This window comes from Jaculus jaculus, chromosome 11 (assembly GCF_020740685.1).
Source record: "Jaculus jaculus isolate mJacJac1 chromosome 11, mJacJac1.mat.Y.cur, whole genome shotgun sequence".
Taxonomy (NCBI): domain Eukaryota; kingdom Metazoa; phylum Chordata; class Mammalia; order Rodentia; family Dipodidae; genus Jaculus; species Jaculus jaculus.
In genome coordinates this window covers 18,927,028-18,940,637 of record NC_059112.1, presented here as the reverse complement: position 1 = coordinate 18,940,637, position 13,610 = coordinate 18,927,028, and the positions used below count along the sequence as shown (strand labels likewise).

Genomic DNA, 13,610 nt, shown 5'->3' with positions numbered 1-13,610 from the left:
AAAAATGAATCATATTGTCCTAAATGTTTATGAGCCAGGTAGAAAAATATTGTAACATCGTGTTGGATAGCATTTTTTGTTCAGCAATTGGCCTTACTGGCTAACACTCAAGGTAGGGTAAACTCAATCCCTTCCCATAATGTATTGGAAGGCTGTCTAGACATGTGACGGAGATCACTTGGCATTCCCAATTAAAAAGACTAATGATTGCCAGGTAGCACATAGCAGTATTATAGCTAACCAAAACCCAGTAATGGTTTACATAGATTTGTCTCACTCATTTTATGATCTATGCAGTGTTAAAGTAGAGAGTACATGGTGAGAATGATCCATGCACTATGGGATTATAAATGGCTTTCTAGCCAACTGAACATATTTTTACTTTCACCACCTAATAGCAAAACCATATAGGTCCAGCTACAAGTGTTCACTTTCATTTATGCTCAGGTGCATCAATTCATACATGAATATTTAAACTACAGATGAGTTATACGTTTATTAGTTCTTTTCTTTATGTGAAATGTGACATTTAAAACCTTTCTGGGCAGATAAATCCTCCTTATTGACATAATATAGTCTCAAATGGCATCGCATCATCAGAAACATTCTTCATAAGACTATTTTTGATCTGAAATGATAATTTCCCAGTCACTTATGAGCGCTCATACATTGACACATGATTCACTTCCCTAATGAAGTCTCTTTTCAGATTTGCATGAAGGCAAATGAGTGAGGGAAACATATCTCTGGAGAAGTAATGTGGGGAAAAATTTAAAAGCACGAGAAAGTTTAAGCCATTTTTCTCATCCATCCTTTTTTTTTAATCAGTGTTAATGCACAGATGCTGAATTAATGCCAAATTTCTCAATAAGATCCAGGAAAGAAATAGCTTGGAGTGCATAAGACCAGGCCCTGGCCAACCATTCATACGCTGTGCTGTGTATCTCATCTGTATCTTTTCTTGTCCTCACCTCTTAAACGAGAAAAAGCACAGTGAGCCCACGTGAACCATCTCTCTATTCCATGTCATGGTGCTTTATGTCCACAGATTCATTCTCACTCCAGGTCCACACTCCTTCCAATGATGCCCTCCTCAACGGTCTTCTCTCTCCATTCCCCACCCTCTCCCTGCTGGAACAGCCTCATAGAAAGCCTTATACCTCCCTCCCCACCCCCCCCACTACGATCATATGATACTCATCATATCACGCATTATTTGACATGATCCCCGTCAACATCACTTTTTGTCTTTTAAATACACAGTGCTTGGGACCTGGGTTCACATCGCACAAACTGAATTTCAACCAGTTGGTTCCCTAACTTCCTAAGCCTTGATTTCTTTTTCTGTAAAATGGAAATAGGGATGTTCTTCTCTTGGGGTTGCTGTTCGAGGTAAACAAGATCATGTCTATCAAATCTGTCACATGAAAACCTAAGCGGATATAACAAGAGCGGATGTTACTGGTACCACTACCATTGCTAGAAGTGAGCTCTTTCAGGTCAGAGTCTGCCCTCTGGAACTTTCGTGGCAGTGGAAAGAACAGAACCTTTGGCTACTGAATAAATTGGCAGACCCTACAACTTCCCAATCCCTGCAAGTCCCCTCCCCCTGCGCCCCTCCCTCCCCTTGTACTGGACAGAGGCTGTTTGAGGTGAAGAAACCAACACTCAGCACAAAGCTTGCCACCTAGTTGCCCATCAAACATGCAAAGGGGAATATGGTATGAAAGAGAGCCATGGTGCTACTAATGGGCAATTCTCCACAGTGGGCTTTGCAAGTATTTGTTGAAGGGGAAAAGACAGCTGAGCATTTCTGACTCCAAAGCCTTAGCAGCAGGAACAGGGACGAACGACAAACCACCACCTCCTTTCCCGAGGACTGGGTTCCTGGGCAGAGCTGCCAGTTTCCTGGCCCAGTTTCCCGTCATAGGTAGAACACAGGCCAAGCCTTTGGCAGAGGAAGGGACACGTGGGAGGACAAGGGACTTGGGATAAGCTGTGTCCTGTGCTACCCACTCTGAGCACCCTGCTCCCCTGACCACATTCAGGGAAGCTCCATTCCAAGGGCTCAGAGAAGCCTGGGCAGCCACAGTGCAGATCAGTTCTTCTCCTCCCTCCCTCCCTCTCTCTCTCTCTCTCTCTCTCTCTCTCTCTCTCTCTCTCTCTCCCCCTTTCCTCTCCCCCCCCCCCTGCCTCTCTCTCCCTCCCCTCTCTCTCTTACTTCCCAGCTTCCCCACCCCTCAGTCAGGTCCCGGGAGGTAATTAGTGTGGGGGAGGCCAAGCTTATGAGGGGGCAGGGAGATGGGAAAGTACGGGTGGGGGCGGTCTTCTTGTCATAGGTCTCACTGTGGAAGGAGGGAGAGAGAGGGAGAAGGGGAGAGATGAGGGGATGGGGGAGAAAGATAGAGGGCTGATTTTTATTTTATCTTATATATATATTTTTTAGTTTTGCATGCGAGGCATACCTAATGATATTTCCACAGACAGACAGGCAGACCAGAGACGGACAGACAGAGCACACTTGCACGTTTGAAATAGTTCATACCCCCAAATCCAGGACGCAGCCTGTTGTCATAACCATCCAGCAAACCGTCTAGGATGCGGGTAAAATTTTCCGGGCACAATTTCTCCTCCTTTTGGTTCTGTCCTGGGGACTCGTTTAAACTGAAAGAGCAAAATAAATAAATAAATAAGTAAATAAATAAATAAATGCGAGGGAGGGAAAGATTGAGTCTAAGAATGGCTCAGAGAACAGGTGGGGGGTGGGGGAAGGTTAACCTTCCAGGGAGAGTCTCTGGCCCCAAGCTAAAAGAGGGTTGGGGGTTGTAAGGTGAAAGGCTGAGATGGTGTGCAAGAGCGCACTCAGGGAGGGGGGGAGGGACAGTACGCTCCCCAGGGAGACACGAACCCTCGGGGCGTCATGCACCCCAGCACCCACGCTTCTTGCACCCAAAGCGTCTGCGCTCTCCGCGTCCAAGCGGGCACAGGGAAGCTTGGCTCCAGTGCATTTTCTAACCATGCTTCTTGTTGGTTCAGGGGGTCGATGGACAGACAGAGAGGGCTCTGTGGAGGTGGACCTCCCCCCACCATGCCTCCTGAGACCCTAGAAACCCACCGTCCCACCCCCACCCCGCCTCCCAGCCCCCCAGAACTCACCAAGCCGCCAGGCACAGCAAGTGCAGGAGGGCGACACTGACCCCGGAGCACAGCGCGATCGCGGGTACCTTCTGGACAGAAACCATGTTCGCAACATGCCATACTTTAAGCCTGTTCAGGGTTCCAGGCTCTCGAGATGCCCTGAGCCGGGTGCGAGGAGAGGGCAGCGTGGCTCCCGCGGCGTGCGCACACTCGCCCGCGCTCACACTCGCCCGCGCCGCGCCGCGCTGCGCTCCGCCAGCCGAGCCGAGCCGAGCCGAGCAGAGCCGCGGTGGGCGTGTGTGTGCGCACGCGGCCCGGGGAGGCGGACCTCGCCCGCGCGCCCGCCCCGGCCCGCAGCCCGGGCTCCGCAGCGCACGCCGCCACCCTTTCGCGCCTGGGCCCGGCCAGACAAGTTTGTTGCCACCTGTTAACTGTGGGGACTAGGGCTCTGGGTCTCCACCGGCAGCAAGTCTCCAACGCCAAATGCACTCCCAGCAGAGCGGTTGCCTCTGCTCCCCGCTCCTGGTCCCCGGGTCCCCTGCTGCTGGGAATCTGGTGGAACCGGTGTGTTGCACCTCTCTCTTTGGGTTGCGAGAGGAGCTGTTTGTGCCCCAAGGCCATGCAGGCTGGAGGTGGGGACCGGGCAGGATGATTGAATTGAGGGGTATCAGGGTGGAAGGCGGTGGGGAAGAGAGGATCCTGTCTGGGCAGAAACACTCTTTAGGACCTCCTTTGGGGAGCCAAGATGCTGGGCTGTGGGTGACTAAAGGAGAGATTCCTCCTAACAGGGGCCAACTCTTGGGACTGTCACAGGAGCCTCACTCTACCATCAAGACGTCTGCCAAGATATTACTTTAAAGATAACAGATTTCTTTACTCTTCCAGCCCCCACCCTGGGTACAAGCACACCACAGGCTTCGTCTGGTTTTTTGTTTTGTTTTGTTTTGTTTTGTTTTTCCCCTGGGGGAGGGGACACAGTGATTGAAAGACAGCTATCTCTGGTCAAAATTGTTTTCACTTCTTGGAACCCTTCTCTTTCAGAGTGGAGCCCGTGGATTTGCAGAAGGTGAAAGCTTTGGGAAGGAGGAAAGGGTAGCTGAAGAAGAGATGAGATTTGGGAGAGTGAGGAGAGAAAGAGGAAGGGAAGGAGAAAGGCAAAAAACGTGGATAGAGGGAGTGGGATTTAAAAGGGAGAAGCAACTGTGAATTCATTTAGGACTTTAAAGGAAAACCTTAGCACTATACCCTTTGTGTTGTATGGAATTAAGTACTTCCAGTGAACCTATTAAAAGCACTAATTATTGGTTTCAAGAGGGGAAGAGCCTTTCACATTCACATTGATGCGTGTGAAAGCTTGCATATGATGTATAAATGACAGAAGTTTCAAAATGGTCAGTCTAGGGAACCAGGCACCTGTCATTATTATGTTCTGTTTAGAACTTAAGTGGTTTGTCCAAATTTTGATGACCAGTGAGCTGTGAGGACATGGGAATAGTGTATTAAAGTTTTGTTTGATTCAATCTCCTGATTAAAGCTTTCTTCCAAAAGGGAAGCCAGTCATGCCATCGCCATCAAGGGCTATGTGCTCTCATGATATTCTGCATTCGGAATTGCTCCTTCGTGGAAGTTACTAAACTTCATCGTAATGCCACCTGTAACCTACTTCTCCTATAGTCGGAATTCTCCTAGAGGCCCAGACTAGATAGCTTTCACTCATCTGTGTTTATCTCTTGTTACAATGCAAATTACATGGGATGTTCATAAATATTTATTAACAAATAAATCAGTAATTTTCTTGGTCACAGATCCATCTTATTCATTCTTATGAATTTTAAGCAATCTCTTTTGGGAAAAATAATTGGGGTATCTCTGTATCCTACAACTGTACCCTGAACACATTTGTCTCCACACAGAAGCTCAGAACACAGGGTATTTGCTGAATACCCTGCATATATCTGTATTATTTCTCCAATATTCTTTGCTTTCTAAAACTGAAGTTATTGTTTGTAGAAATGCCTCTATGATTTATATTTTAAAATATGCATATGCATATAAAAAAAACAACCAAAGCATGGTCTTAAGACAAAGAAGTTCCATGTTATTAGAAATAAATCTTTTCACATTTCACCTTGGCTCAAGGAACATCATAGAAGGGCAGGAAAAATGCAAATGGGAGGGGAGAGTGGTGTGTAATGTGGGTTTGTTTTTAGCAGTTATGTTTTGTTTGATTTTTACAATTTCATTATACATATTATCTATTACGTAATATATTATATACTATACATTATATGTTTATGATATATTATACATCTATGCCATGGAGGAGAATGACATTCCCTGCCACAGCAATCATTAAGTGCCATTAGTCCCTCAGGGAGGGAGTGGCCTTGTGAGCTCCTTTTCTGTCCATTAGGGAATGTTGCCTGACTCTACTCTGTTCATGTATTGTGTGATAGCCACTGCTGCTGTGAATTCATGAGAGCAATTCTTGAATTGCTGAAAATAAGTGACTGTTGATGAATGTAACTCCCAGGCATGGCATGGCCATTTCACTCTTAAACTCACAGCAGCTGTGAGGACTTGCATAGGATCGGTACAAGACCAGGTTCCCCAGGCTCCTGTGATGAAGGTAGAAAGAACTTAAGAGGCTTCAGCCATCCCTGTGGATCTCTACGTAGTTAGTGATTCCTGATGGGAGAGGGAGGGGCACTTTCGTCAATGTTGTAACCGCTGTAAGGTGTCCATGCTCCTGGAAGCAACTCCTTACCCATGTTCCTGTCATGAAATTCACTTGATGACTTAAAAAACAAAACAAAACATGAAATAGAAGGGAGACTACTTGGGAAGAGGAATGGAATTAGTGGGAGTGGGTGGAGGACAAGAAAGTGTAACAGGGAGGTTAATATTATCAAATATATTATGTATGAAAATGTCATAGTGAACCCCATCATTCATAATTAAGATATACTAATAAAAGTCATGAAAAATGTCAACTTCAATATGTGAAACTAACTCCTTGAAATAAAAAAAAAAAAAAGAACAGGGTTGGAGAGATAGCTTAGTGGTTAAGGAGTTAGCCTACAAAGCCAAAGGACTTAGGTTTGATTCCCCAGTACCCATGTAAGCCAGATGCACAAAGTGGCTGCATGTGTCTAGAGTTCATTTGCAGTGGCTGGATGCCCTGCTATGCCCATTCTCTCTCTCTCTCTCTCTCTCTATGTGTATGTATATACATATACATATACATATACATATACATATACATATACATATATATATATATATATACACATACATATATATGTATGTATATATATATGTGTGTGTGTGTGTATATATATATATATACAGATAGATATATATATGTATATTATACATTCATATGTATGTATATATAGAGAGGAATAAAAAAGAATATTATTCCTTTAGTGTAGCTATTTCCAATTATGTTTTTGATGCATAGTTTTTGTTCTTACTTTTTATTTTTTTGGTTTTTCAAGGTAAGGTCTCACTGTAGCCCAGGCTGACCTGGAATTCACTATGGAGTCTCAGGGTGGCTTCAAACTCACGGCAATCCTCCTACTTCTGCCTCCCAAGTACTGGGATTAAAGGCGTACACCACTACACCCTGCTGATGTATAGTTTTGTTATTTTATATATACACATATATACATATATGTATAGTATAAATGTCCAGTTATGTATACTTACAGTTAATATAGTATTATAATGATTTATATCACATTTTATTTCATAAACTTCAATTATCATGTTACCTCTGTATTATTTAAAGAAGTTATATGTTAGCTTTAACTGTCTGAAATCTTTATTAAAATTTGTCAACAGAAGTTTTCTTTTAAAATGATCCACATTCAAAAGATTTTAAATTTACTTTCAGTAGAAATATCATTAAGTTATGATATATGCATCACATAATATATATATTAAGTTCTAATGTCTTTGTGGTAGAACACTTGCCTAGTGCATACAATGACCTGGGTTCAACCCCCAGTATCACAAAATCCACAAATATTCTATTGTTTCCTATGTTTATGCATAAATGCCTATTCTTGATGGTCCATGATTGTGATTTCACTTAATTACTTGAACAGTTATGCAGAAATGTGAAGGTGTTAAAATTATATCCATATTTTCCATAAATTTAGATTACTATGTTGAGTAGAATTTGAAGTGGACCCAAGTATACTACTTGCAAACATCATTATGTTAATCCACTCACATTATATAAATTTAACAAATCGGTTTTAGAGTTATATGGAGAGAAACAGATCACAAGACTGTCTTGCTACTCAAGTGTTAATGTGGACTTTTCACAATCCTTTCATTTGGTCTCATATCAATTATTTTAGGAGAATGAGGAGGCCTAAACCAAATCCAATTACACACAATTCTAGCTTAATCATTAATTGCCTGTTTAGAATGAATAATAGCAAATATTTCATATAATCCTTCAAACATACTTATTAACCTAATAATTTATATTTTTCTTACATTAACTATATTATCTTTAATCTAAATATACTATTTAATCTTTATCTCACATATGAAATAAATCAGCAATTCTTTCTTTAACCACTTTTAATTTTTATTTTGAGAGAGCACAAGAGAAAAAGAGGCAGACAGAGAGAGAAAGAGAGAATGGCTATGCCAGGGCCTACAGCCACAGCAAATGAACTCCAGACGCATGCGGCCCCTTGTGTATCTGGCTTATGTAGGTCCTGGGGAATCAAACAAAGGTCCTTTTTCTTTGTAGCAAAATGCCTTAACCACTGAGCCATTTCTCCAGCCCTAAATACCAATTCTAATTATTTCATCACTAACTTTTTTTAACCACTTGGCAGTTTACCTCCACTAACAGATTTTATGCCAAAATAACTAATCATTCAAGAAATAAATATAAATAATAATATTTACATGCTCACATTAATAGCTAGTCTAGCCCTATCCACAAAGCCAGACTTACAATATCTCATATGTGTGTAAGTATGTGCATTTCTCTAGGAGACTATTTCTAACTTTCAACAGATTTTTAAAAGACTATAGACAACTGTCGATAAAGTACTACCCTTTTATTATAAAAGATGACACATTGCACACTTAATCAAATAGCTAATCAATATCACATATATGTGGTAAGCATGTCTCTTCTATTTTATAAGCTAGTCCATTGCCAGATTCTGTAGTCTATTCTGTCTCCAGTCTACAGGATCTTTGTGAGGGGCTCAGTTGTGATTTATGAAAAGTCCAATTCTCATGTTGCGAAAATATTGAGTGGTAAGAAAGTGAATAGAGCCAGATGTGGTGGCACATGCCTTTAATCTCAACTCAGAAGGTAGAGGTAGGAGGATCACTGTGAGTTCAAGATAATATGGGAATACAGGTGAGTTCCAGGTCAGCCAGGGCTAGAGTGAGACTCTACTTTGAAAAAACAAAAAAGGGGGCTGGAGGGATGGCTTAGCAGTTAAGCCATTTGCCTGCAAAGACAAAGGACACAGGTTCAATTCCCCAGGACCCACGTTAGCCAGATGCATGAGTCTGGAGTTCGTTTGCAGTGGCTGGAGGCCCTGGTGCATCCATTCTCTCCCTCTCTCTCTCTCTCCCTCTTTCTCTGTCAAATAAATAAAAATAAAATACAATGGAACAGCTGAGTCGATTTTTTAAAAGAAAAAGAAGCAACAACAAAAGGAAAGCGGGTTTAACACATGCCTCTTTATTACTTAGTGATGATTTGTTATTTATTAATTCTTTCATAAATATTGGACCAATTTTAACCACTTCAGGGGGATAAAGGTGTGAAATAATATGTTAGGTTATGAAAAGTCGTAAGATCCAGCACAAAACACTTCTACTGCAAGCATATAGGCTTATTGGCTATTTTACGTTAATTCATTTTTCCATCCAATTTATTCAAAACAGGTGAAAGAATTGATTTGATGCTCTGAAATCATGCCTTCCCCTATTTGCATTCTCCAGTCCTGGGAAATAGCCTGGGTGGATAAGAATGACTGAGGAGAAAGCATTCGTACCAGAGAAGGCCTGGCTCCCCTGGCTTTGCTGCACAGCAGCCACGGAAACAGCAGGACACGGGCGAGCCTATGGCTCTGGTCCTCAGTGGAGCAGAGACAGGGATCCCTGAGGCTCACTGGTCAACCAGTCTGAACTACAATGGCAGCTCTGACTCAGTGAGAGACTATTTCAAGGAAATAAAGTGGAAGAGTGATATTCTCCTTTGGTCTCTTCATGCATGAGGCACACGTATCTGCACACACACACCTACATGCATCACACATATGCAAAACAAACAGAAAGACAGAAATAAAGAAGAAAGGAAGGAAGGAAGGAAGGAAAGAGAGAAAGAGAGAGAGACAGTTTCATTGAAATGCTGTTTATGTGACCTGGTATACTTAAGGAGTTTTACCTGGATTCATATCTAGTGTACGACATGATTCTTGATATGCATATAGAGTAGAATTGTTGTTATATTAACCATATCAACATAGGTATTACCTTACATAGTTAACTGCTTTGTATGTGTGTAAAAATACTCTCGTATCAGTGTTATCAAATATCACCATGTGGCAAGTTCATCTGTAAAGTTATCCATCTTACAGAGCTGTAAGTTTTTACACTTCAGTTTCTCCCTCCCCAGCCTGCCCCTGCTAAGTAAGCACCATTCTATTCTTTATCTTTACACTCAGTATTCTTATGAATCTACATGTACATGAGATCTCTTTATATTAGTCTTTTGCCTCTGGCTTACTTAGCATAATGTCCACCAGTTCATTTATGTCAGAAAGGACAGTATGGGTATTTTTTATTAAGGCTGGGTAATGTGTCATTGTAGACATATACCACTTTTTAAAAAAATGCATTCATCCACCAAAGAACACTTATGTTGCTTCCATAGCTTGTCCATTGTGAATATTTTATTTCTTCTGTATATATGGGTTATATGATAGTTCTAGTCCTATTTTTTTGAAGAATGATCATATTGTTTCCCTTAATAATTCTACCAATTTACATGCTCAGCTGCAGTATACAAGTCTTGCCAAATTTGAGGAAATTTAAGAGATTCTGATTCAATTAACTTTTTATGATATCAGTGTATACTATCCTCTAAACAGGTATTTTGTACCTATAATTAATGCAAATTTAGTTGTTTCAGTGAAATTATTTGACAGAGAAAGGAGATTTGCTCAATGTATGTGTTTTGTCCAACTAACTACCATATATGAAATCAAATATTGTTATAGAAATTTAAATTGTTAAAATTGAATTTTTTGTAGTTATTTATAATCAATATGAAGTTGGGATAGTGTAATTATATTTGATGCCTTTCATAATCCAACATTAATTTAAAATACATACGAGGGGTGAAAAGATGGCTCATTCAGTAAATGTGCTTGCTTGCAATTCCTGATGACCTGGGTTGAATTCCCCAGTACCCACATAAAGCCAAATGCTCAAAGTGACACATGTTTCTGGAGTTTGTTTGCAGTGGCAGGAGGACCCTGTGTTCCCATACACACTGTCTCTCTTCCTCTCTTCCTGCCTCTTTGCCTTCTTGTCTCCCTCCCCACTCAAATAAATGAAAATAATTTTTTTAAATGCAATACAAATACAAACTCTCCAGTATCAGTTTTTGTTTCATTTGAAAGACAAGTTTTGCTATGGTAAATAGAAGGAGTGCCTTTTGTAGACCTGCATTCTTAGTAGTATATTTAACAAATATTCTATAAGCTCATTTGCAAACAACTAATAGTGGAGACACATTCTTTTCCATGTTAGATAGTGAACTCGGGAATGACCTCTCTGAGTTAAGAAGTACTCCTCCTAAAATTGATGATACCTTTTTTCCATTAAGTAAAAACTTTGTATTGATGCATCATATGTTGGTATATCCTTCCCCTCCTCTCTGTCCCCACTCCACTGAGGCCCTGCCCTGGTTAGATTTCTTGTGTACTATGAGTTGTGAGAGCAACCGTCAGTCATAGAGTGGGGCGGGGTAATGCCTCTGGATATTCCCTCCCACCCTGTGGCTCCTACAATCTATTCTTGTCTTGTTGATAGATTTTGGTTGCCCTGGACTATTGGTGCTTTCTGACAAAGAAAAAATAAATTCTCCAATGGAGAGTGGGAGCAGGATAGGTTAAAGGGGATATATATTCTCTAAGTTAGAGACATTTTGATGGGTGGATCCTCACTTTTGGCCAAAGACTAGTAGGAGCTTCTCAATGGAGTCTATAATCTTGGTCTCCATAAGATTCTGACTTGGTTCCCGATTCCTGCTGTGGGCTCCTTTCCACTGAGTGGATATCTTAGTCCATCAGAGCCACTAGTTACCCACCTAGGCTGGGTGCCACTATTGCAAATGTGTGGATGTCTTGTCAGGCTGTTTGCTTTCATACAGCAGAGTTTCCTGCTTGCTCACAATGTTGTTGGCCATTTCCCACCGGCAGCTCAGCACTACACAGGCTAACCATCTGGGAACTGGGCTTCCTTCAGGATTTAGTGGGAGCTCTCAATGTTCTGCATCAGCAGCATGTGATGTCTTCACCAGCAGGGTCTTACCTTTTATCTCAGGCAGGTGACCAAGTGCTTTGACAGATGCCTGTCATGTTTTGGGAACTCCACATGTCTTTCTAATCAACAGCTCAATGTGGATTGTAACCAATTCCTGGTACTGGGAGTTACAAACCAGAGCCAAATGTTTTAGGGTTAAGCTTCATCCTACTCTCCCCATGATGCCTCCATGTTCCTATTGAGGGTTGTACCTTTTAGTTCACTATCCTGGAGGAAGGTTTCTATGGTACCAATTCATTTTTTATTTTGGTTTTGTGTATTTTCCCCCCTACCCTTCTGCTCCTGCCCCCCTCCAAATCATTCCATCCCTCTTATCTGTCCCTCAAGTTGCTTGTCAGGTATGCCTACAACTCAAGTTGTCCCAGTTTAGGAACCAAAGATAAAGGAGAACATCCGGCATCTGTCTTTTTGTGTACGTGTGAGTTTGCTTTGTATGATCTGTTCCAAGTCTGCCCATTTTTGTACAAATTTCCTTATGTCATTTTTGTCTTATTGCTGAGTAGAATTCCATTGTGTATTTGTACCCCATCTTTTTTGTTTTGTTTTGTTTTTCGAGGTAGGGTTTCAGGCTGCCCTGGGGGTTTCAGGCTGACCTGCAATTATCTATGTAGTCTCAGGGTGGCCTCGAACTCACGGCGATCCTCCTACCTCAGCCTACCGAGTGCTAGGATTAAAGGCTTGCGCCACCACGCCTGGCAACCCCATCTTAATTATACATTTGTCAAACCCTGGGCATCTGGGTTCATTCCAGTTATTAGCTATTGTGAATTGAGAAGCTATAAACATGGTTGAGCAAATATCTCTGCAGCAAAGAGTGGAGCCTATAAAGTGGGTAGATGCCCAGTAGAGGACTGGCTGGGTCACCTGATAGCTCTACTTTCATGTTTTTTAGGAGTCTCCACATTAATTTCCATTGAGGTTCTACAGGTTCACACTTCCGCCATCAGTGAATGGGGGCTTCCTCCTTCCCTGCATCCTCACCAGCATGTTTTGTCATTTGATTTCTGATGGTTGCCATCCTTTCTGGAGGAAGGTGGAATTTCATAGTTGTTTTAAGTTGCATTTCCCTAATGGTTAAAGATATTGAACATTTTTAGGTGAGTATCAGCCATTTTTATTTCTGCCTTTGACAAGTTTTTGAGTGGATTGTTTGGATTGTTTTATTGCTTCGTTTTCTGAGTTCTTTATAGATTCTATAGATTAGGCCTTTATCAGTGGCATAGCTGGCAAACTTGTTCTCCAATTCTGTGGGTAGTCTGTTGGCTCTGTTTATGGTATGATTGTCTGTATAAAAGCGTTTTTAAGGGGCCAGAGAGATGGCTTAGCAGTTAACTGCTTGCCTGTGAAGCCTATGGACTCCGGTTCAAGGCTTGATTCTCTAGTACCCACATAAGCCAGATGCACAAGGGGGCACATGCATCTGGAGATCCTTTGCAGTGGCTGGAGGAGTGGCCTGGAGGGCCCATTCTCTCTCTATCTATCTGCCTCTTTCTCTCTGTTGCTTTCAAATAAATAAATATAAATAAACAAAAAAGTGTTTTTATCTTCATGAGATCTCACTGGTTGAGTGATTGTTTAATTCCCTGGACTACCAGGATATTGTTCAGAAAGTCTTTTCCCACTCCTATATTGTGGGAAGTTCTCCCTATTTTTTTTTCCATCCATTAGTTTAAGAGTTTCTGGCCTTATATTGAAGTCTGCAATCCATTTGGAGTTTATTTCTTTGTGAGATGAGAGTAGTTTGTCTAGTTTCATTTTTCTACATGTGGCTATCCAAGTTGTCCAGCACCATTTGTTGAAGATGCTGTCTTTTCTCCAGCGTACATTGTGGGTTCCTTTATCAAAGATCAAATGGCTGTACTTACTTG

At 41.7% G+C, this 13,610-nt stretch overlaps 1 protein-coding gene across 3 annotated transcripts in view; it reads right to left on the bottom strand.

Annotated features, from left to right (window-relative positions):
- Gabra4 (gamma-aminobutyric acid type A receptor subunit alpha4) overlaps nucleotides 1-3,356 on the bottom strand; it is a 77,747-nt gene extending 74,391 nt beyond the window's left edge. The window contains exons 1-2 of one of the 3 annotated variants that reach the window (XM_045161858.1): nucleotides 3,157-3,356; nucleotides 2,546-2,664 (exon numbers count right to left, since the gene is read on the bottom strand). In XM_045161858.1, the coding sequence (XP_045017793.1) occupies nucleotides 2,546-2,664; nucleotides 3,157-3,242 (205 nt within the window). In that variant the 5' untranslated portion in view covers nucleotides 3,243-3,356. The remainder of the gene's footprint in view (nucleotides 1-2,545; nucleotides 2,665-3,156) is intronic. The other 2 variants (XM_045161857.1, XM_045161856.1) reach the window with 2 other exon arrangements.
- Nucleotides 3,357-13,610: the final 10,254 nt, after the last annotated feature.